At 56.8% G+C, this 22,765-nt stretch overlaps 2 protein-coding genes across 9 annotated transcripts in view; one reads left to right on the forward strand and one right to left on the reverse strand.

Moving 5' to 3' along the window:
* The first annotated feature begins 2,067 nt into the window (after positions 1–2,067).
* On the forward strand, positions 2,068–7,523 carry UBALD2 (UBA like domain containing 2). Of its 2 annotated transcripts, none has more exons than XM_019745574.3 (3): positions 2,068–2,527; positions 2,868–2,930; positions 6,469–7,523. In XM_019745574.3, exons 1-3 carry the CDS (start codon positions 2,090–2,092, stop codon positions 6,787–6,789), a joined length of 822 nt encoding a protein of 273 aa, XP_019601133.2. In that variant the 5' UTR covers positions 2,068–2,089; the 3' UTR covers positions 6,790–7,523. The 2 variants fall into 2 exon arrangements, with proteins under 2 accessions (XP_019601133.2, XP_019601134.2); XM_019745575.3 differs by having other exon boundaries at positions 2,077–2,527; positions 6,472–7,523.
* Positions 7,524–9,751: 2,228 nt separating this feature from the next.
* QRICH2 (glutamine rich 2) overlaps positions 9,752–22,765 on the reverse strand; it is a 29,475-nt gene continuing 16,461 nt past the window's right edge. Inside the window, exons 6-20 of one of the 7 annotated variants that reach the window (XM_088802413.1) lie at positions 21,582–21,667; positions 20,966–21,063; positions 20,527–20,641; positions 17,254–17,508; positions 16,346–16,468; positions 16,180–16,254; positions 15,853–16,017; positions 15,632–15,753; positions 14,922–14,987; positions 14,538–14,639; positions 13,638–13,841; positions 13,173–13,320; positions 12,742–12,829; positions 11,884–12,012; positions 9,752–10,334 (exon numbers count right to left, since the gene is read on the reverse strand). In XM_088802413.1, coding sequence (XP_088658539.1) covers positions 10,153–10,334; positions 11,884–12,012; positions 12,742–12,829; positions 13,173–13,320; positions 13,638–13,841; positions 14,538–14,639; positions 14,922–14,987; positions 15,632–15,753; positions 15,853–16,017; positions 16,180–16,254; positions 16,346–16,468; positions 17,254–17,508; positions 20,527–20,641; positions 20,966–21,063; positions 21,582–21,667 — 1,958 coding nt within the window. In that variant the 3' untranslated portion in view covers positions 9,752–10,152. Of the gene's footprint in view, positions 12,013–12,741; positions 12,830–13,172; positions 13,321–13,637; positions 13,842–14,537; positions 14,640–14,921; positions 14,988–15,631; positions 15,754–15,852; positions 16,255–16,345; positions 16,469–17,253; positions 17,509–20,526; positions 20,642–20,965; positions 21,064–21,581; positions 21,668–22,765 lie in introns of all 7 variants that reach the window. The other 6 variants (XM_088802410.1, XM_088802412.1, XM_074319447.2 and 3 more) reach the window with 6 other exon arrangements.

Raw genomic sequence — 22,765 nt, forward strand, 5'->3', positions numbered from 1 at the left:
CTACTACTGTGTTTTATTTGTTATTAATGGGCATGTTATTATTGCTCTGTTTTACATGCTGCACATTGTCCTCTCAGATTAAAATAATAATACCTTTACTTAATAATACCTTGCAATTGGGGAGTTGCTTTTATCCCAACAACTCAAAGCCCTCTACAAACATGACCTCATTCATTCTACCCTGCACTCCCAGGGAGGGGGCACTCCTACCTTAACCAGCCTGAGAAGGGGAAGCCCTACCCTTATTCAGCCCAACTAGATTTCTAGAAACCAAAGTATTGATTAAGCATTACTGCCTCATGCCCACAAATCACAGACAGAGCTCTGCTGATTTCTAGTCACTCAGCCTGGAGTGATCTTATAGCCACAGAAGGTAACCAGAACCCAAGTCCCTCTGGCTTGCGGGCCTTGTCCTCCACGCCTCTCCCAGGGGCCCAGAGCTGTGCGCTGCAAATGGTAAACATTAAGTAAAGCTTCAGGATAGACTGCCTTGATATCCAGGAGGCAATAGGTTTGGCATCTTGGCCATTTTCAGGACCCTCATCTTCCGTGAGAACTTCTTACTTAAGACCTAAGGGCTCCTGCAGCCTGAAATGCCTGTGCCCAGGTAGCTCTTACTACTCCTGGTCCTGGCATGTTTGACACCTGCATGTACTTGTGAAAACTGGAGCCCCACAATGGCAGTACTTCCTTGTTCTGGGGCTGCTTGTGGCCCGAGCTCCATGGCAATGTAAGCTGCTGGCTGCTCACTTTTGTTTTCACCTTGCAATTACTGGAAGGGAAGGGCTGCGGCTGTACTTGACTTTCTAGCCACACTCCCGGTCTCAGCCCATGCACACTTTGGGGTAGCCGGTGCAATTACAGCAAGAAAAACAGTCTCAGCAGGCAAAAAGCTGACTCCTACCCCTTCAACACAAACGAGCAAACAAACAAACACTAACTAAATGGGATAAACTCATTATAGTGCCCAAGGTTGATTTTCATCAGTACATAAACACTGGGTGTAATTTTTTCCCTATTTGTATTCTATTTTTTATACCGTCAAGTTTTCTTAGATGGAGAGTTAAATCCACTTTAGGCAAACTCAGACTAGAACCTTGGCTTGCTTTCTTCGTAGCCTCCTGTTCTGCAGATATTAAAATATACTCTAATTGGTATTTCAGATCCAAAATTTACTAATTTTTTCAGAAACAGACATTCTAACAGTGAATCCCTAACAAAGTTTACCTTCCTAACCTCTCTGCCCCTTCCTCAGTCTGCTTAAACTCTTAGTCCTTTCTCCACCCCCACAATTCCCAAACACAGCCCTGAAGGTCAAATCCTAACCCAGAAGGCAAAACTCAGAGCACATGAATTATGTTCTTAAATGGCTCGGTTTGAGAGCCGGTACCTGTATAACACTCATTATTATTATTTTTTTAAACATGGTAGAGATTAAAGATTCAGTTAAATCAATCAATTTTAGGGAAAAAATCTGGGTTTAGGATATTAATGATCAGAAAATGATCATTTCCCCCCCTTATTTTTAGTATATGTTAACATTGGTTTACATCTTCAAGAGAGCAAAGTTTTTGGTCTAAAAACGTAGATAAAGACTGCTTGGCCCTTGAGGCAGGTAGTGACTAGAAGAAAGTGTGAAAGGGGTACGTTATATTTCAATAAAAGGCTAAAAAAATGTAGAGCTGCTTGAAAGATTTAAAAAAATAAACAATCTTGAGACTTGAGCAGCTGCAAAGGCTCTGTCTGTTTTCTATTTTGATCATTCTGTTTCTCGAGATGACCACATCTTTCAGAGGAAATGAGTCAAAGCCACTCTGTCTTGCTTTTCCAGCTGAGCATGTTCAGTTTCAATGAAGTAATGAATGAACTTGGCCGCACCACCCCCAAGCCTACAACACCAAACAGAACGGCCTCGGCCAATCAGGAGGCACTCAAGGTTTTCAAGTTGAGTTCAAACAGGCCCACGGGAGACCAATCGGAGAGCGCGGCTCCGCCCCAAACGCCCGGCCGTGGCCAACCACGAGCCTGAACGAGCCAAAACACAGTGGCCGGCCAATGCCGGGGGGCCCCACGGCGCCGACCTCCGCCAATGGGCGCGGCCGGGCAAAAAGAGAAACAGTGCCGGCCCGCAGGCCGCAGGATTCGAACCGAACCTCCGCACCGACCCAGGAGCCTACCGAGTGGCGCGGGCCAATCAGCGGCGGCGACTCGCGGCCCCCGAACGTTGGGACACGGCCCCGCCCCGCGCTGTTGTTTGTGTGTCGGTGGCCGCGGGAGCCGGACCACAACACTAGTCCGGCGGGCGGCGGGGCGGCGAGGGTCCGGAGGCCGCGGGCGGCGGCGAGTGCGATCCGAGGGCGGCAGGCCTCCCGCGGCCGCCGAGCCCGATAGCGCGCCGATCGGAGCTATGTCGGTGAACATGGATGAGCTGCGGCACCAGGTCATGATCAACCAGTTCGTTCTGGCCGCTGGCTGCGCGGCCGACCAGGCGAAGCAGCTGCTGCAGGCGGCCCACTGGCAGTTCGAGGTGTGTGCGGGAGGGAGCGAGCGCGCCTGGCCGTCCCGGTCCCCGGCATCGGGGCGGGGGCGCGGGCCGGGAAGCCCAACCGCGCGCCGCGATGGCTGGGGGAGCTCTATTTATATCGCCCGTAAGGAGAGCCGCGGCCGCGAGGTCTCGGGCGGGCGCGGGGCCGGGGGGCTGGGGGCGGCGCAGAGGGCCCTGCCGCCGGGTACCCACGCGCGCGGCCGACCGGAGGAGGGGTCGGGTCCAGCGGCCTGAGCCCTGGCTGCGGGGTAGGGCCTGCCGGCCCGTGGGCTTCCTCCCTCGGCCCCGTTAACCGCCGCCCTGTCGCTGTATTTGTCCGCAGACCGCCCTGAGCACGTTTTTCCAAGAAACCAACATTCCCAACAGCCACCATCACCACCAGATGGTAAGTGCGGCCGGCACCGGCAGGCGGGAGGGCGGGCCTTGTCGGGGGCGGCAGCCCCCGGGCGCCGAGGGCGCGGGGCTGGGGGCCGCTGTCAGCCGCGGGCGGTGACAGCCATGTTGCCGGGGAGCGCCGCGCCGCGATGTAAACAAAGAGCCAAAATGTCTTCCAGGAAAGAGCGGCTCCCGGGCTGGCTGGCTCGCCCAACTTTGTGGTCCGGTCTCCTGGGCTGCTGTCTCTCGCCCTAAAGCCTCGTACCCGGGGCCGTCCAGGGGCAAGGGGGTAGGAGGGAGGCGAGGGTGGCCAGAGGAGTCGCCGGGTGGCAGGGAATGGGGAGGGGGCTCGGGTGAGAACTAGCCGCCTTGGGGAACTGGGAGCCCTAGTGAAGGAAGGGGATGGGAGCTGGGGTGTCAGTGTTTACGGGGAGCCCCCTCTTGCTGTTTGGACTGGCAGCCCCCCATCCAAACGACCAAGCTCTACAGGGCACAGGAAAGTCCACCCTGGCTCAGAGGTCGGCTTGACCAGAGAGTTATGTTTTCTCTTTCCTGTTTATGGGAAAAGGACATACCTACCCTGAGCATGGAGGACATACTGATTTTGACAAGAAAATGCCAAGAATTTGCATTTAATCTCAGTATGTGAAGAGACGTAAGTGCAGGAAACAGGAGTGGCTCAGGTCTAGATTTGCTTTCTTCTCCGCTGGGCCCCAGGCCTGAGCCTTTGCCCTCCTGGCCATGGGGTAGCCTGCTTTCCAAGAGCACAGGACATCCCTTTCACTGGGGAGGCTTAAAGGCCTTGCCCACCCCACCCCCCTAGTTACCTATTAGCCCTGCTGGGGGAGGAGAGACTGGCCTCCACAGTCAGGATTGTAAAACATTGTTCCCCCTGGAGATCTGTTGTGGCTTCTGGAGTGCATTTTTGGCATTTTTGACACTTGATGTCCTTGCCCATGGCTCCCTTTTCAGAGCTGCCGCCTTGCCCGGAGAGGCTGCAAATGGTTCCTCTACTGTGTCTTGTCCTTGGTACTCTGTTTTCATCTAGTTGTAAAGGACAAATAGAGAGGGGTCTCTCTTGACCTTTTAACCAACTTTTTTTTGGAATGGCTCATGCTGTATATAAATCCCAGAATAAGAACGCGTTAGGATATGATGGGAGAATTGTGTTGGTGCAGGGCTGTGGCCGCTGAGGCTGGGCTCTTCATAAACCCAAGTGGGATCGTCTCCAGGAGACTCTCCCCTGCACCTGACCACGCGAAAGCTCTGGCCCCCACCTTGCACGTGAACCTGGGAGCAAGCACCCTGCCTCCATCTCTCTAAAGAGCCTTGAGGTTTGTTCCACCAAACCTTGAGGTTTGGGCCATTCGAAAAGGCTACTAGCACAGCCATTCTGTGGTGCTGTGACAGGGAGGCTTGCCAGGAAGAGCTGGGACTGATTGTCCCTTTAGGTCGCATTGCTCCTTCTATGTAAATCCCAAGGGACTGTAATCCTTTTGAAGCTTCCTTCCATCAAGGCAGCTGGTGGGTTTTGTAACAGACCTTAGAATCAGCTATCCATCAGTGCAACAAGTATGGGTACCTAATCCGGCACAGTGGAAAACACCCTGCCTGCAAGAAGTCAGTCGTTTGTTTGTTTGTTTGTTTTTAGAGACAATAAATCAAAAGAAAAAGTTCAAAACATCAGAGCCCAGTCATGGCATAGTAGCAATTCCATAAGTGACCCAGGGTGTGAGTAATCGATACATGGTTGTCCTGTAGATGACTGGACATTCACACAAATGGAGGCATCTTCTCAGTTAAGGGGGTTCCTGAATTGGATTGGGAGAGGTCAGGAAAGGGAGAAAGGTGCCATAGACTGGAAGCCATAGGACATTAGCAGGGTGCCCTGGGCTTGGCTGTGCTAGAGCTGGAAAGCTCCAGCCATAGTTGTTAGAAGCACAGAGCTGGAGGGGCCTTAAGAGTATCTGGTCCAAACCCCCGATTTTACAGAAATAGAAGGTCCAGAGAGGTTAAGGAACTTGTCCAAGGCCACACAGGCAGGCGGGCCCAGGCCTGTTCCTGATCCAGGCTGTTCTCTGGAGCAGAGTGGCTGTTTCAGGAGACAGTCTATGCTGGCTTGGTGAACTGGGGAAGTTGGTCACGATGCTGTGATGCAATTGACTTCTACCCCCACCCCCCATTCATTGTTTCCTGCTGCCGAGAAGTCAGGCCTGGGGTTGGGAGTGGGGGCGGGGAATAGTAACGGGAGGAGGGAAATGGTCTGGGTGAGGCCAGGCCTACCGGGTCCTGTGGCTGTCCCCAAGGAGACAATGGTCAGAGCTTCCCAACTGCTGAGACGGGCAGGTCCAGTTAACAGGGTGGGGTGTTCCCCTTCCCCACTTCTGCCGGGGGTTTTACTGCAGGGCTGTGAAAGCTCCCTCTGCCAGGTGAAGAGCCCTAGAATCTGCCCCCCCCCCATGCCTGGGGGAGGGGCCAGTGTTGCTAAAATTAGGAGAAATTCAAAGAAGGACTCCATGGCTTCCTGGGAAAGGGAGAAGCTGCCTGCCAGCCTGAGCGAGGTCAGATGGGCTTTGTGTAGGCCTGTTCCCTGCTGCCTCTTGGGCGGGCCCCTGGTGAGGTTTTCATGGATGGCACCCCTCACCTCCCCACCATCCTGCACGGTTGGGGTGGGGCTGCTTCCCTGATGTTCCCAGGGAGAGTCCAGCCTCTGCCCTTTCTGCCTGGAGTCCCCGCTCAGAAATGGCAGGAGATAGTGAGGAGTTTGGGGAGTCCCCTTCCCAGGGTAGTGGCAGAAGACAGCGGATGGGATGTTTGTAGCTGCCCCAGAAAGAGGGCTGAGAAGGGCTGCATGGCAGACACTCTGCCAGCCTCTGGCCAAGAACAGCATGGGGGGAGATGCTGAGGACATAGGAAACTGAAACACCTGGCTTTTGTCCTCACGGAGCCCTGGCATGAAATTGTACTGGACTATGTAGAGGTGAAGAGCTTAGGCCTGCAGACCGGGGAGCCTGGAATTCCGTCAGCTTGTGCCTTAGCATCACTGTGACAAGATATGGAGGCAGCAGCGCCTAGACAAGCTGGCTGTGTGTGACTGTGGACTAAGCCCAAACACTGAGAAAGTGGCTTCTCAAGGTTGGCACAGGAGACAGACCTGGGATCTGGCCGCCCTCCTTGACCAATAACCTGGGAACACCGGAGGGAGCCAGCTGGTTTCTTACCCAGGGCGAGGCATTGGGCAGTGGTGTCCTGGGCTGCTCCCTGTCCTCGCTTTAATCTGACACCCCAGCTTCTGGTTGGAATTAACCATTTACCTCTGACACTCCTCAGGGTGTCTTTCCTAAGCAGCACGAAACACTCTGGTTTTGATAAAATTGTCGAGTTTTGTTCTCACTGGCTCAGGGCGAGAAGGGTGCTTTTGTCTCGAAGCTTCTTTGGACTGGGAAAGCCTGGGCGAGCCCCCCTGAAGGCTCCCTGGGACCACGGAGCATGGCTTGGGATCAGGGGCTCAGGCAGGCAGCCCTCCGGACACCTGTGTTCTCTCTCAGCAGATGTGCACCCCCAGCAACACACCAGCCACGCCGCCCAACTTCCCCGACGCCCTGGCCATGTTCTCCAAGCTTCGCGCCTCCGAGGGCCTACAGACCAGCAACAGCCCCATGACGGCCGTAGCCTGCTCCCCTCCTGCAAACTTCAGCCCCTTCTGGGCCTCGTCGCCGCCCAGCCACCAGGCTGCCTGGATCCCACCCTCCTCCCCAACGGCCCACAGCTTCCACCACCTCCACCACCCACAGCCCACGTGGCCCCCCGGACCACAGCAGGGGGGCACCCAGCAGAAAGCCATGGCTGCAGTGGATGGCCAGAGATGAGACTGGATGCGGCCGGGCGCTAGGCTGGAGCTGGGGGCAGTCCGGGGTCGTGGGGACACAGGAGGGCCGGGGTGGGGGGCTGGAGCGGGCGGGGGTTTCCTGAAGATCGCACTGGAAGATTTTATAAAAGAATTTTTGGGGGTGGGGGGCTACAGTAAACTTCCTGAGCCACTTGGGTCCTTCAGGAGTTTCTCTTCAGGCAAGTTTTTTCTCTTTTTAATATATAACTATAATATATATGAATATATAAATATAACTAATGTATGTGAGAATGGGGCTGGCTGGCCTGGGTATTGGGGTCAGAGGGAAAGGACCTGCGGTCAGCACCACTTCCTGCGCCCCGTCCCCATCCCAGGGCAGGTGCTTCAAAGCCAGGTGGCAAGATCTTGCAGGCACCAGATGTGCTAGCCACCTCCTTCCAAGGCCATGCCTTCTGGAATGGGGAGGAAAGGACCCCGCCCCCCAGCTCCACTCTAAGTAGGAGCTGCTGGATGGACTCCCAAAGGTGTGGGGGCCTCTGCCATTACGAGGCATCCCCACCCCCAGCTGGTGGCTGGGGTCAAAGGCCCAGGCTCTGCGTGGGGTTTGCCTCGATGGCTTCCCTGTCCCCCGTAGGGACCTGGCCAAGCCGGTGGCAGAGTGGAGAGCTTGCCTTTGGATTTAGTTCCCAAATCAATCATCTCACCAGGGTGAAATTTTAATTTAAGAATTTAAAAAGAGACTTTTCTAACTTCCCTGGCTTGCGGTGCCTTTATTTGCCTTAGTAAGAAAAGCTCTCTCCTTGGGAGAAGGACGGTGGGGGGCTGGGGACAGGGGACAGGTCCTGTGGCCAGGCAGCTGGGCTGAATGTTCTGACAAGGGGCAGGCCGACCAGGGGCCCGATAGGACAGCTGGATCCAGTCAGCTGTGCGAACGGAGAGGAAGCACTGACTGGTTACTGGGACCCTCTCCTCGCCTCCCGTGTGGCCCTCCACAGGCTAGCCCGCAGCGCTCAGCTCTGGAGCCACTGTCTTCCTCTACAGTAGGTGGGGGCGCAGGCAGGGCTGTCCTGTGCACCTGGCGGCCTGCTGGCAGCCCCACCCTTCTGCCAGGTGCCCCAGGCCTCTTCCAGCTGGGCCCCCGTCTGCTATTCCTGCCCTCAGCCCCCTTCACGGTAGCGTGTGCTTGTTGTATGGCCGTGACCCAAGGTCAGCCAAGTCTGTCGGAGCCCCAGAGACAGTGGGCCCCAAAGGGACTCTGTTCCCACTTTCCTCGCAGCCTCCAGGCATCAGACTGAGGCAAGAGGCAGTTCTTGGCCCAGCGGGACCCTTAGCTTCTCCAGTGCAGGTGTCCCGGTGGGTGAGGGGCCTTACCTGACCGAGTCGCCTGGCCCCAGGGTTAGGATTCCTCCATGAGCCCCTTGCCCCACAATACCCTTCACTGCTTGTGTGTGTGCACGCGCATGGGTTCTCATCTCCCTGGGCACTGCTGTCCATCGGGACGGGGTGTCTGGAGGTTCGGGCCCGAAGTGAAGGCACGCTTGTGACGGGCCCTGCCGAGCCAGCCAGCCGGCCCACCTGCTCCTGGGCCTTCTGTCTAATCTGGCTGGCCCGTGGGGTGACCCTGCAGGAGTGGAGCAGAACAGCCCCCAGTCCCTGTGTGATTGTGTACTTTGAGGTCAGGTTTGTCCTTTCAGTTTTGTTTCCTGGTTGGAAACCCCTGAGGCTCCTCCCACCCTCACCCCTACCCTGCCCACCTGTGCTTTCCCAGCCTGGAAGGGGAAGCCCCTCTGGGCCAAATAGGCGACCTGGGCTGGGTCCTCCCCCATGGTGGGCACAGCCTGGTGAGGGTGGTGAGCACGGGGGCCAGGTGCGGGGTTGGGGGTTGCCCTGGGCTGGTTGGGGGATGTCGCTCCTTGCCCTTTTGTGGTGGTGAGGGAGAGCTGGATGCACAGGGCTAGTCTGTAGCCCCCAGTGCTCCTGCCAAGCTGGCAAGTCTGGATTCTAGGCCAGGGACCTCCTGACATTTCTCGGTGAGAGGGAGAGAAACGGGAGCCCAAGCAGGAGGAGCAGAGGAGGGCTGGCCCTAGTTCCGCCTCCCACTTCCAGAGGAAAGGCACCTGGTATGGCGGGTGCCCCCACTGCTGGGACCCCCCGGGGTTCAGGCTGCTCCCCTCCCAACTAGCCAGAGCATTCCATCATTACATAAAGACGAATGGGATCTCAGCAGATGGGGAAAGCAGGGGGAAGCCCCCTCCTGCAGGGAGCACCTGCCTTACCCCAGCCAGCCCCGCCCTCGTCTACCCACAGGGGATGGGGACAGGGGAGAAACCCTTTTCTGGGCTGTTTCCTGCCACATTTTCCTTTCCTGTGTGATTCTGTCACCTTTACCCCTCACACCCTAAAGGAGGCCTCTTGCCTCTGGCCCCAGACATCCCTTTCCCATTGGGGGGGCAGGGGGGCGTAGGGAGTGGGTGTGGGGGCAGCCCCACCTTTGAGGAGGGAGCCGATGAGAACAGGCCTGAAGGCAGAACTCTGCTTCGATGACTTTTCTCAGAGTAGGGGGCAGCTCTGCCTTGTCCCTGGGGCTCCCACTGGGGGTGGGGGCTTGTCCCTTACAGTTGCTGCACCTGCCTGAGCCCAACCAGGCTCAACCAGGCTCAAGCGCCTGTCCCCTCCCACCTGCCAAGGGCTGCAGCCAAGGGTGTCTGGAGGTTCAGCAGGATGAGGCACAGCCTCCAGGCCACACACTTCTGCTCTATTTTGTGGGTCGGAAGGAGAAGGGAACAGGGAAACGGCGCAGACCTGGCAGCCCCTGCATCTGAACCCTCCTGACTCTGCAGCAGCCACTCAAAGGTCAGCTGCAGAGGACTGCAAACAAACCTTCCCAGGTGGCTGGAGGCACTGCTCCCCGGGTACCTGCCCTGAGCCAGCAGCAGGAGAGGAGCGGGAAGCTGCCGCCACCACCTTAAGGTATGGCTTGCACACGGACACTATGTCCCACACTCTCCAGAGGCCCCAAAGAGCAGGGCCACCCTTTAGGCTAGGCTTCCCAGGTGGGAGGGCTAACTGAGGTCAGGAAAGGGCTGGTAGGTGTGGGAACAGGCCCTCCAGTCCCCAGAGCCTGGCCAGCACTGCCCGCCCCCCACCCTGGGCACACTGCTTCACCCTCCCGAAGCCCCAACACCCTCAGAGAATGCCTTGATGTGTTCGGGGGACCATGGTCTAATTCTCAGGCTATAAACCAGACCCGCTCTACAAGACAAGGTCTGCCCCTAAACCTGGGGGTGGTCGCGAGGCCCCTCCCACACTCCATCTTCCTGAGCCAGGACCACAGAGGCCTGGATACCCGAGCTTCCTCCTAAACATTTATTCATTGCTCTGCTCAATGAGTAGTGGTGGCCTGTGGCCCCCGGGTGGGCTCCTCGAGCCCCTCCCCAGGAGGCACATCCATGTGCATCCCCAACCCTGCTGCCATCTGGCTGGGGCTGGACGGGTGGGCCGCACTTGGCTGCGAGAGACGCCCCTGGGAGGAGACTGGTCTGTCTGTCTGTTGACGAGAAGGAGCTGCAAGACAGGAGGGGCTGAGATGGCTCTGCCTCCTCCCCCAAGCCTGCCAGCAGCTCACCCCCGCCTGCCCCAAAGCAGCCCAGGGGAGACGGGAGCAGCCTGCCAGCCAGGCTGAGCTGGGACATAATGCTGGAGAGGGGGCCGCCCGCCCCACAGCTGGGGTGTGCAATGCAAGTGCAAAGCTCCTTTATAATCGCTGAGCCCTCCGTTGGGGTCACGAGCCTGCCCCTTTGGTAATGTTTCCTGTATTACTACGAGACCATTTAGGCAATATTCACAGAAGTGCAGGAATTTTTCCTGAGGCTATGCTCCCTCCCTCTGCTGCTCCCAGGATATTTTAAGTGTCCTTGGAGTAGAGCAGGCACTAAGTACTACCAAGAGAACAGCTGTGTGGCCAGGGCCACAGACCCGTGCTCTCCGCCCACCACTGACCCCTCTCTCCCAGCCTCTTACCTGGGGCCAGACAGCTTGGCTTGGAATTCCAGCGTGGCTGCTTCCTAGCTGTGTGACCTTGGGCAAGTGCCTTAACCATTCTGTGCCTCAGCTGTACATGGGGCTAACAATGGTCCCTACCTCCTAATGTTGGCGTGAGGACTAAAACTGGCTCCTGTGCGTAAAGTGCCTCAACAGTGGGGGCTGGTGAGGAACCTTCCAGAAGGGCGGGACGCCATGGCCATCTCTCACTCCTGTCCCACTTCTTCCAGGCACTCCCTGAATGTTGGTGCTGGAAGGATGGTAAAGAGCATCTAGGGCTAGGGGTAGTCCTTGAACTTCCTGCAAGCATCTGCAAAGTGTGGGTATGTAACTTTTTTTTCCTAATTAAAATTTATTGGGGTGACAATGGTTAGTAAAGTTACGTAGGTGGTACGTAACCTTCTTATGGGATTCATCAGATTCTCATGGGGGGCCCTAATGCTAAGTGGCACTAATCCAGCACCTCTGTACTGACAGATGAGGGAAACTGAGGCCTAGAGAGCGGGGAGACTTGCTTTGAGTTACTTGGAAATGATCTGGCCTCCTGCCTCCAGGCCAGTGTCCCTTTCTGGCCCCCGAGTGAGGCCTAATCCTGGGAGACCCTTAGCTCTCTAACTTTCAGGGGAGAGCAGAGACTCTAGGGACCTTCCAGACCAGGGGCCAAGGAGGTGCTCCTCTCCAAAGAGGGTCAGGCTGAGGGGTTCCTGGGGCTGTGTCACGGCCCTGTGTCCAGCACCCACCACACACAGTCTGTGAGCACCAGCTCCAGGACAGATGGCGCATGTGAAGGGGAAGGACCTGGGCCAAGTCTCCCCACTTCCTCTTCTGTGAAATGGTCACGGGAAGAGTATCTACCCCACAGCCCTGGAATATATCCAGCTCTCAGTAATGATGGCTTTTCTCTCTTCATCCCATCCCATCCCATCTCCCAGCTCCCAGGCCCTTCCTCTCTCCAGGGAAGTAAAGGCACATACCAGCCATGGGCAGGAAAGGGGGCTGGCGGGCCAAGGGGAGAGGCCTGGGGACAGTGCTGAGGCCACCGGGAAGGACATTCCGTCTGGAGGGAGGGTACCTGAGGCGTTGGCAGCCAGCATGTGAGCGCTCTGAGGCCGGGAGGGCAGCTGGCTGTTGTGGACGAGGGACTGTTGCCGGTGCACGTGGGGCCGGGATGGCTTGGCCTTGTGCTTGGTGATCGCTGAGCCTGATGGGGACAGTGGAGAGAAGGGTCAGCTCTGAGACACCAAGTGAGAGCTCTGTGGGGACCCATGGGGATGGGAAGAGGGCTGCAGGGCTGCTGGTTACAGCCAGCTGAGCTGGGGTCCTTCTCAGTCTGAATTCATGGACGTGCCCTTGATAAGCACTTCATTCATTCATACGTCCATCTGTCCGTCTGTCCACCCCCAGGCCCCCCTGAGACGTCCTCTGAAGAGGTGTGGGTGACGTCTGACCTCGGGCTTACAGTTCAGGAAGGTGCACACATAGCTAGAAGACCCAATGGAATGTGAGAAAGAACACACTTCAGGTATGGTGACCGGAAGTGGCCATTCAGGGGACCCAGAGATTCATTAAGTGGTGGAGGGCTCAGAAGGGGACATTCAGAGTTTCAAAGAAGGGGTAGGACTTGGCCATGGTGAGCTGGGGATAGAGGCTGAGGCAGGGAAGCCAACAGTGGCAGCAGGAGGAGGAAGGCTGACAGGAGAAGATGGGGCCATGTCATCCCGACTAATTAGTTGTGACTGGACAGCTGTCAGCCACTGCAAACAGTGACCTGGGTCTTCTAGAGACATGAATGCTTGGAGTCAGGGAAGTAGAGAAGAAAGCAGCCAGGGTCCGGGGGGCCCTAAGAAGTTCCTGACCTTCCAGGAGCTGGATGGAGCCTGTGGGACCCGGGCAAGGAGCCTGAGCACAGCTGGGCCACCTGGACACTCACTGTCTTTGCTTGGGATGCCTGGCAGCCTTGTTTCCATCCGTCCCTTGTAAATATGTCCATCCAGGCCCAAGATGTCCACCTCATCATGCTAGGGAGGTGGGTGGGTATTGATTACCGTGTGGCACCCAGAGCTTGCCCTCCCGTCCTGCAGTCACCCCCTCCTTGGGGGGGCTCTGGGTGGCACCAGGGCAGAGCGACAGGGTGCAGGGAGGTGGAGAAGCTATTGTTCTCAGGGTCCATGGTGGAGGCGGTAGTGCCAGGTGGGCGGGTGGCCAGGGTGGCATTCTTCACAGCAAAGGGTGAGAACCTGAGACTGTAACTGGGTCTCATTAAGAAAGGGCCTCAAGGCAGAGGGCCAGATGGGGTGAGAACCTGGGGTCATGTCAGGGCCCTCGCCCCCACTGCCCTCATCGCCCCAGGGGGCGCCTGACCTTCATGGCAATCTGGACCTCCTCGCTGGGGTACAGGCTCTGTGAGAGGTGCTGCAGGCGGCTGCGACGCTGGGGGTGGGTGAGGGTGTGGCTGCCCCCGCAGTGCCGCGGCACGGTCCAGTAGGTGTAGTCGGCCACCTCTGGCACCCTGTGACAAAGGTGTGACTTGGGACACGTGTGAGATGGGGGCCGGCCAGAGGGAGGGGGGGCTGCTACCTTCAGGGGCTCTGGGAACCAGGACAGGAAGAAGGGACAGGACAGGTGGGTGACTGAGCAGACCGACCTCCCCGGCAGCCATCCTCAAGACTCCTCGCTCTCTCTCGCTCTCTCTCTCTCTCTCTCTCTCTCACACACACACACACACACACACACACACACACACGCGCACATACTCACACCCTCCCTCCCTGTCAGGGCTGTCCCCTTGGCCATGGGTGGGCAGGGGCCCAGGCTGTGCCATCCTACCGTTTGTAGCAGGGGTGGCTGAGGCACTGGGCCTGCAGCAGCTCGCGGATCATCTGGCTGCTAGCCTTGACCGAGCCCCCGAAGTGGATCTGCACCTTCTCAATGTCCATCAGCATCTTGGAGTGCATGGTACGCAGGCGCCCCACGCTCCGCTCTGTCTGTGCCAGCTCTGCCCGCGGGAGGGCGGTGCCACCCAGCTTGAGGCTGTGGGCGCAGGTACCACAGAGGGTGAGGCAGCCTCACTGGCTTGCTCCACCCCTTTGTCTGCCCCCGTTTCTGCAGGGCCCCGTGTGGGCTGTAGCCCTTTCCACAGTCCCTGAGGGCCCATGGCCACACTTGCCAGGGAAGGTTTCCTGAGGTGAGACAGTGCAGGAGCCACACGGACACAAACCCAGCCCCTCCAGCTAACCTGGGGGTGGTGGCGCTGGCCTCTCCCTGTCTCCCCACGCCTAGCCCCACATACCTGGAGCCCCTTGGGCTCCAAAGCACAGTTTGAAAACCATCCTTTCCACTGAACCCCCATCCTCAGGAGGTGGAAAGGCTGCAGGGAGGCAGGCAGGAGCCTGAGGGAGCGTGAAATAGCCCCCCATTCACCCCCCAATGCACTGAGAGCCCTCTCACTAAATGACGCTGGACACCCATGCTGGGGCTGCTGAGACAGCTGAAGGATCTGGGGTGCGAGGGCGTGAGGAGGAACTCTCAGGCGCCCTGGGCAAGGTCTCAGCAGGGCTCCCACCAGGGAGCCAAAGGCCGGTGACAACTACTCCTCACTCTCCCTCCTCCCATGCTCGCACCTGGGAGGGGCTGGCGGAGCTCAGGAGGCCTCCAGTGGCCCCAGCAGCCCAGCCCAGCCCTAAGGAGGAGCCCCCACTCTCGCTGGCCTCTGCCTGCTGCCCGTACTTGCGGCTGTGCTGCCGGACCTGCTCCAGTTCAAAGATGGTGTAGGGGCGGGTGGAGCGGTGCCCCGGCAGGTACGGGCCCACAGGAGTCACCGGGAGGATTCTGGGCAGGGACAGAGAGAAGGGGAGTGTCGCTTTGTGAGAAATCCCATTGTCCACCACCCAATCCCCACATGCCACCTGCCTGAGGAGCCTTCCCGCCCGGAGCTGGGGTGAAGGACCAAGGGTGGGCGGCAGTCCAAGAGTACAGGAGTGGACCCATGACGGAGGACAGAAGGAAAGGACATGAGCTGGAGGCAGGGATGAAATGGAGGAGATACTGTGCCCCATGGCCCCCCCCCCCATTACAGCCACCATCTGGGCTCAGCCAGGTATGGGGACTCACTGTCCAGTCACAGGTGTCTCCAAGGGACGGTCACATGACAGGCAGTGGAAATGTGCCAAGAGCTGCCTGTAAGGAATGGGACACATGGAGGATGAGTGACCTGCCCAGAGGGTATGTAGTGGCAAAGATGGGGAGCCCATCTCCAGGCTGAAATCTCAGCTCAGGGGTGTGGGTGGGGGGCAGTCCCCAGGCCACCGGAGGCCACTCCTGGCCCCGCTCCCCAGGAACTCACCAGCTCCTGGACATGCCCTCCATTGGGCATGGATCCAGCACCCACCAGTCCTAACCCACCAATCCCTGATGGGTGCCCTGTGTAAACCTCGGGGGCCCTCTGGTGGCCAATAATGGAAATCCTGGGATTCCAGCTGCCAGGGGCCAAGTCCCCCAGGAGTGGTCTCAGTTCTGGGGACTATGGACCTCCTCCCTGTGGCCCTGTGCCTATGGCCCAGAGTAGTACACCCACACCCAGAGAGCCTCAGCCTCCTTCCCCTCCTGTTTCCCACTGTAATACGAAGTGGCCTGAGCTAGAAGGGCTTTGGAAGCTCTAAAATTCTGTCATTCCTACTGTGGGACAGTTCCCGGCAGGAGCAGCCGTTCCCCCAGAGCACGCCAAGGGCTGGCGGGAGATGTTTATCTAGGGGCCCCCAGCCCTCCACCCACCGTTACCCTGCACAGCCTGCCGGCCTCCCCTGCTGTCTTCTGGGCCTCACCTCCGCATGGCAGCAGCCTCGTCCGCCTGGTAGAGTGGGGAGCGCTCTTTGAGCTGCTGTCGCAAGGATTTCCACCGATCTTCCAGCAACTGCTTCACGGGGTCCAGCTCCAGGCGGTCCAGCTGTGGGTGGGTGTGGAGGGAGCCAGGTGAGCTCCAAGAAGTAAGTGGGGGGACTACAGTGCCTGGAGGAGGGGCGTTGCCCCATCCGGGGGCCCTCACCTTGTTGTCCATCTCGGTCAGGAGCCTGTCCAGCATCTTCTGCCAGTCCTGCTCCTGCCCGCTCATCTTGGCCACCAGCTCCTGCATCATGTGGTTCAGCTGCTCCGTGGTGGCATCAAACTGGACGCGGCTCACTTTAGCCGCCAGGGCACTCTTGTCAGCTTTCTGCCCAGAGAGCGAGGGGGAGGCCCCCCATGGGAGAGAGCCACGGAGGAGCCCCACTCCCCAGGTGCCAACCCCCCACGGGCTCCCTTCCACTCCCAGTCTTTCAAAAAATGACCAGCAAGTCCCCCCGGCACACAGGGTGGCCCCGCCCCCGGCCCTTACCACGTCAATCTCCATATCCAGGTGGGCCCTGTTGGCCTTTTCCTTCTCGAGCTTCTCTAGACCCTGGTACAGCACCTGGGAGGCCGAGGGAGCGGAGCCGGGTAAGGAGCTCGGCCTGAACGGCAGGCGCGGCCCCTCCCTGCCGCAGCCACCTGCCGGCCCTCACGTTGATGTCCCTCTGCTTCTGCCGATGGTCCTCAATGAGGCTGCTGGTGGTGATGTTGAGCTTCTCGCAGTCGCCCTGCACCTGCAGGATGGCGCTCTGGACGTGGCCCAGCAGCTCCTCATCCTGTCGCAGGCAAGACAAAGACGGGCCCCCTGAGGCTGCTGCGCACCTCCTGGGGTGGGGGTGAGGGTGAGGTGGGGGCCGCTGTCCCTGGTAAGTGGGCCCTTAAAACGTCAGACCCACGCTGGCTCTCCTCGGTGGCCTCCACAATTTTCCGCTGGCAGTGGGGAAGCTCTGCATCCTTTCCACGTGTCCACCCAAGGGGACATGAGCTTCAGTCTCCCGCCTCCCCACGGACCAGCCTCGAGGGACCTGGTCGGCCAGTGGGGGTGATCAGTAGGGGTGGTGAGCTGCCCTCTGGCCCCCCAGTGGGGAGTATGAGAGTGTGGGCGACAGTCTCCCCACCTGCCCTGGGCTGAATCTGAATTCCAGAGTCCCAGAGGCAGGCTCCGGGCAGTGTGGCTGTCCCTGCCCCACCGGCATGCCCGCCCTTTGGGTCCGGAAGACTGGTGTGAGGGAGAGTCAGTCATTCCTAAAGCCACGCCAGCATCCCCACAGCGTGTGAATGGCACTGCTGCACCCCTCAGCCAGCAATGTTGTCCCAGCCCACGGAGCCAGCTCTACCCCGTGGTCCCCGGTCCCCAGAGCCAGCTCTACTGCTGCCCTCACTGTGACCCTATGGAACAACCAGGGACTTTGTGGGGTCTCTAATGCTCTCTACTATGAGATGGGACCTTCAGGCCCAGGTGCCACACCCTTGAGGTTGAGGCCTCTGTGGGCCTCCGGGCTGTGGCTCTCCCCAAGGGGCCATGTGTGGCCGCACCAGGAGGGAGGCCAGCGGGACTGACCTGGCCCTGCAGCTTGGCTTTCTTGGAGGGTCGGGAGGCTGCCAGGCTGTTGACCATGTCCTGCAGCTGCTCATAGCGCTGCACCAGCGTGCTGACCTGGTGGCCCAGGTCCAGGCTGCAGGCTGGGCAGGTGGCCTCGGGGCGAATCTCACCAGGTACCAAGGGTGTCGGGGTCTTCTGAGGGGCCATGCTCATGGACAGCAGTGTGGAAGACGAGGCCAGCATGTTCTCGATGATCGTCCGGAGCTTGTCCAACTGGGTACAGGCGAGACGGCAGGGGCAGGGCAGTGAGCGAGGCTCGGCCGTGTTCTGTCTGTACTGTCACTGCCGGCGTGGGCCTCCTCCCCTTGCCCACCATGATTTGGGCTGTCGCCCCACCCTCAGTGCCTTGCAGGGTATGTGGCATGGAGGAGTCGCTCGATGTTTGTCCGTTGAATAGTGACAAGAGTTCTCATGGAATGTGGCATTAATTCTGAATAATCGTAGGGGGGAGGTTTCTGGACCTTTCTCCAGCCAGCCCACTGGTGCAGTGTGAGGACCTATCTCCTCCAGCTAAATTCTATGTGGTGATATCTGTTAGTCAGTCCACAGACACTCAGAGGTCCCTGATGACACACAGGTACTGCTCTAGACCCTGGGGATATGAAGGGGCGGGCTCACACATGCTCTGTCCTCATCTAGCAGGTAAATAACTAACAATAAACGAATATGGTATGTGGGGGCGGCCAGTTAGCTCAGTTGGTTAGAGTACGATGCTCATAACACCAGGGTTGCCGGTTCGATCCCCACATGGGCCAGTGTGAGCTGCGCCCTCCACAACTAGATTGAAACAAATACTTGACTTGGAGCTGATGGGTCCTGGAAAAACACACTTAAAATAAATAAAAAGTTAAAAAAAAATGGTATGTGCTACTTCCACTCTTGGGGTCTCATGGTCTGGGCGGGAACAAACTCCCTCCACTGGCCCTCCTGCTCGCTTGTCTTCCATGGTCCCAGTTTGTTCCACAAATGATTGGTCCCAGATAGACTTGGTCCCAGATGGGCACCCGATTCAAGGGCACCCAGTTCCTAGACTGGCCAAAGACCGGTGACGTGTTGCCTGGCTCAGAGAGAGGGGCTGGGCCAATCTAAGCCCCCTGTCTTGGAAGTGTGTGACATTTGCAGGGCCCAGGGCAGCCATTCTGGACCATGAGTGGGAGATAAGAAAGCTGACTGAGAATAGAACGGAAGAGAGATGTGCAGGTATTTGAAAGAGGTGGGTAAGGCAAGAGACACTGAGGTACAGGTGCACCTCAAAACAGACTCAGAAAGACAGGGAGTGGCCGGGACCAGGCTGCCCCTGGGCCTGAAGTTCTGCTTTCTCCAGCTCCCTGTACATGGACATGCTTTCAACTAAACCTCCTTTCCCCTGAGCTCAGTGCGATTCTGTTGCTTGCAACCAGAAGAGCCTACACTTTTCTGAAGAGTCCAGAAGAGCCTGTCAAAGGGCTCTGGGATAAAGAAGGCAGGCTAATTCTCTCTAGAAGACAGGAAGACGCTCCCCAAACTACGGGCATGTCAGTGGAGTCGGGAAGAGTAACTAGCTGCCCTCGGGACGAATGAGGGCAAGGAGGCCATTCCAGGAAGAGGAGCAAAGCAGCAGTGTGGTCAGGAACAGTAGGAGCCCAGGTGGCTAGAGAATCAGGGCTGTGGAAGGCAATTCCTTGACGATGCTGCCTCAGGGGCCAGGCTGCCCAGCAGGGAGGGGACTGTCTCCCAAGTCTGGCCCTGGGAGAGCCCTGCAGGTCGCTAAGCTCAGAGTGAGCTATCAGCTCTGGGGTTATGAAATGGACACGCCACTTTCGCAGCAAACTTGGGAGCAGCCAGTATGGGGTCTGTAGCGCCAAAGAGCCCCCTCGGCTGGGTGGCTTTTCCTACCTGATCCTTGTGCAAGCGCACAGAGGCCTGTTTCCAGTCCAGACACTCCTCTCTGGGAACATTCTGGGGTGACCACACATAGCATCACCCAAAATTTAAAGGCAGACACTTTCAAGAGAGTGAAAAGACAACCCACAGAATGGGAGAAAATATCTGCGAATCATATATCGAATAGGACTCTAGTATCCAGAATGTATAAGGAACTCTTACAACTCAACAATAAAAAGACAACCCAATTTTTAAATGGGCAATGGATTTGCATAAGCATCTTTCCAAAGGAGGTTTAAAACGGCCAATCATCACACGAAAAGATGTGCAATGTCATCAGTTACTAGGGAAATGCAAACCCAAACAGTAATGAGATAGCAGTTCACACCCATTAGGATGGCTAGAATTTTTTTTTAAATAAAAGGACAATAAGTGTTGGTGAGGAGGTGGAGAAACTGAAACCCTCATGGATTGCTGGTGAGGACGTAAAATGGTGCAGCTATTTCAGAAAATGGTTTGGCAGTTGCTCAAAATGTTAAGCACAGAGTTGCCGTATTACCCAGAAATGCCACTCGTAGGCGTATAACCAAGAGGAAAGAAAACATGTCCATACAAAAACTGGACCATGGATGTTCACAGCAGCATTATTCATAAAAACCAAAAGGTAGAAACAACCCAATGTCCTTCAACTGATGAATGGATCAACAAATTGTGGCCTATCCATACAATAAAAAGTAAAAAAAAAAAAAAGCAGTATTACTCAGCCATAACAAATGAATGAAATCCACGCTATAATATGAATGAACCTTGGAAACGAGCTGAAATGAAAGAAGCCAGATACGAAAAGCCACATATCGTACGATTCCATTTCTATGAAATGTCCAGAACAGGTGAATCCATATGGACGGAAAGCAGCGAGTGGCTGCCTGGGGCTGGGGGTGGGAGGGACGGGGAGTGCCTGCTAACGGATACCGGGTTTCTTTTTGGGGTGATGAAATGCTTTGCAATTCGATCATGGTGACGGCTGCACAACTTTGTAAATGTACTGAGAACTAGCTTGTTCACTTTAAAAGGTGAGTTGTATGGTATGTGAACCATGTAATTTAAAATACTTAATGACAGGTGGACAGGCCTTGAAGGCATGCCTTTCCCCTTGGGTACCTGCGGCCTCATAACTGCTTTTGGACCGGGAGAGGCTGAATCTTAGGTACAGTCACCTCACACACACACACACACACACACACACACACACACACACACAGAGGGGGACTAAGGGCCCTTAGGAGTGGTGGCAGGGCTGCCCCACCACAGTCCACAGCCAACTCTGAAGGGCCCTGGTCTCTGCACTGAAAAGTATGGGATGCTCACCTGATCCTGCAGGTAAAGGGAGGCTTCGGAGACTGAATGTTCCATGCTGACTTTGCCCCGCTCCTGGCTCTCCCTTAGCTCACTCAGCTCCTTCTCAATGTCAGCCACAGTGACTCTGCGTGCACAAGAGATGGCCTGGCACCACCACCAGCCCGGGGCCTGGGCCGCCCAGTGCTAAGCTCCCGCTGTCAGGGATGCAGGAGGATGGACCAGCCTCCAAGTGGGGACAGATTCTAAAGAGGTTTTTTTTGGCTCTTCCAAGCCCAGGTGTTGAGCTGTTTTAAGAACCTGGGACGCTTCAAGTTGCTTCCACCAGCAACTTGAACTAGATATGGGCAACCTGAAGAGCAGACACGATCTGGGTCAAAGACAGCGGTCAGGTCAGGGTGTGGGTGAACCAAAGGCGGAGAATATGTGAGGCCAGGGCAGGGGGCTGTACCTGAGGATACCCAGCTGCAAGCCCAGCTGGCTGGCTTTTATCTCCTTTCCCACGTCTAGATGCCCTTCATCTTCCAGAATCCTCTGCATCCTGTCCAGCTGCAAACACAATGGAAGAGGAGCGTCAGGCAGGTTGGAATTCTCTGCTTTCTCAGATGCCTCTGCAGCCCGAGCGAGCCCCTCCCCCATTCCCTAATCCTGATCCAACCCTCCCACAGAAACCAAGGCCCCTTCCTGACACCCATCCATCCATCCCAGGAAGAGGACAACTGAAGATCCAGTAGCCCCTTGCCATGACCACTGGCCCCAGCCAGTCCCACACACTTGGCTCCAAGGCTGCGCTAGTGTCAGTGGGTTGGATTGGAAATGGCCACATGTAATGAAAGGCGCACAGTCCTCCTGGTTGGCTCAGCTGAATCTTAACAGCTTTGAGCGTCAGGTTTTCAATCAGGATATGAACAGGACGGCATCTGAGGTACATTTCCTACCTGATGAGAATGTAAAGATCTAGTGAAATAATAATGTAAGCGAAAGGACTATGTGATCCATCAAAGTACAAATGGCAAGGGGGATTATTGGCACCCAAAGGCAAAGCAGGCAGACCCTCCTTGACTTACTTTTACTTTTTCCTGCCGAACATCTTTGGCCAACGTCTTTAAGGTCTTCAGCTGTTCCTGCAGGTCTGGTGGCATGGTCTTTTGGACTATGGAAAATGGAGGCCATAGAGTCAGAAGGACTTCTGAGCCCCACTTCCAGCCCCCACAATGAAGCTACCCAGAGAAAAACAGGACGGTGGGGGGGGGGCGCAGAAAGGAGGGAGGAGTATCCTTAGCCCAAAGACAAACCCACCTAACGCTTAATACCCTAAAGGGCTTTGGGACCCTTGGCCCATAATTTCCATCCAACTCTAAAATCTTGGTTATTGGGGCTGGCCTGGTGGCTCAGGCAGTTAGAGCTCCATGCTCCTAACTCCGAAGGCTGCCAGTTCAATTCCCACATGGGCCAGTGGGCTCTCCACCACAAGGTTGCCAGTTCAACTCCTCGAGTCCCGCAAGGGATGGTGGGCAGCGCCCCCTGCAACTAAGATTGAACATGGCACCTTGAGCTGAGCTGCCTCCCGGATGGCTCAGTTGGTTGGAGCGCGGGCTCTCAACCACAAGGTTGCCAGTTCAACTCCTCGAGTCCCGCAAGGGATGGTGGGCTCTGCCCCCTGCAACTAAGATTGAACATGGCACCTTGAGCTGAGCTGCCTCCCGGATGGCTCAGTTGGTTGGAGCGCGGGCTCTCAACCACAAGGTTGCCGGTTCAATTCCTCAACTCCCGCAAGGGATGGTGGGCTGCGTCCCCTGCAACTAAGATTGAATATAGCACCTTGAGCTGAGTTGCTACTGAGCTCCCGGATGGCTCAGTTGGTTGGAGCACGTCCTCTCAACCACAAGGTTGCCGGTTCGACTCCAGCAATGGATGGTGGGCTGTGCTCCCTGCAACTAGCAACAGCAACTGGACCTGGTGCTGAGCTGCGCCCTCCACAACTAAGACTGAAAGGACAACAACTTGAAGCTGAATGGCACCCTCCACAACTAAGATTGAAAGGACAACAACTTGACTTGGAAAAAAGGCCTGGAAGAACACACTGTTCCCCAATAAAGTCCTGTTCCCCTTCCCCAATAAAATCTTTAAAAATAATAAAATAAAATAAAATCTTGGTTATTCCCTGGACCTAGAGTTATGAAGGGACAAAGGTTAAGTTTAATTCTTCAACATTCTCCCTTCCCGCCCCGCCCCAATGCTATTGTTTTCC

This window comes from Rhinolophus sinicus, chromosome 12, assembly GCF_057876585.1.
Source record: "Rhinolophus sinicus isolate RSI-liver-muscle chromosome 12, RSI-T2T, whole genome shotgun sequence".
Taxonomy (NCBI): domain Eukaryota; kingdom Metazoa; phylum Chordata; class Mammalia; order Chiroptera; family Rhinolophidae; genus Rhinolophus; species Rhinolophus sinicus.

What these genes read in the sequence shown, in the direction of transcription:
- UBALD2 (XM_019745574.3), top strand. Translation starts at nt 2,090, where the DNA reads ATGGGCGCGGCCGGGCAAAAAGAGAAACAGTGCCGGCCCGCAGGCCGC. An exon ending in CGGCCCACTGGCAGTTCGAG is followed by an intron (nt 2,528 to 2,867) that starts GTGTGTGCGGGA and finishes ATTTGTCCGCAG; the next exon opens with ACCGCCCTGAGCACGTTTTT. An exon ending in GCCACCATCACCACCAGATG is followed by an intron (nt 2,931 to 6,468) that starts GTAAGTGCGGCC and finishes GTTCTCTCTCAG; the next exon opens with CAGATGTGCACCCCCAGCAA.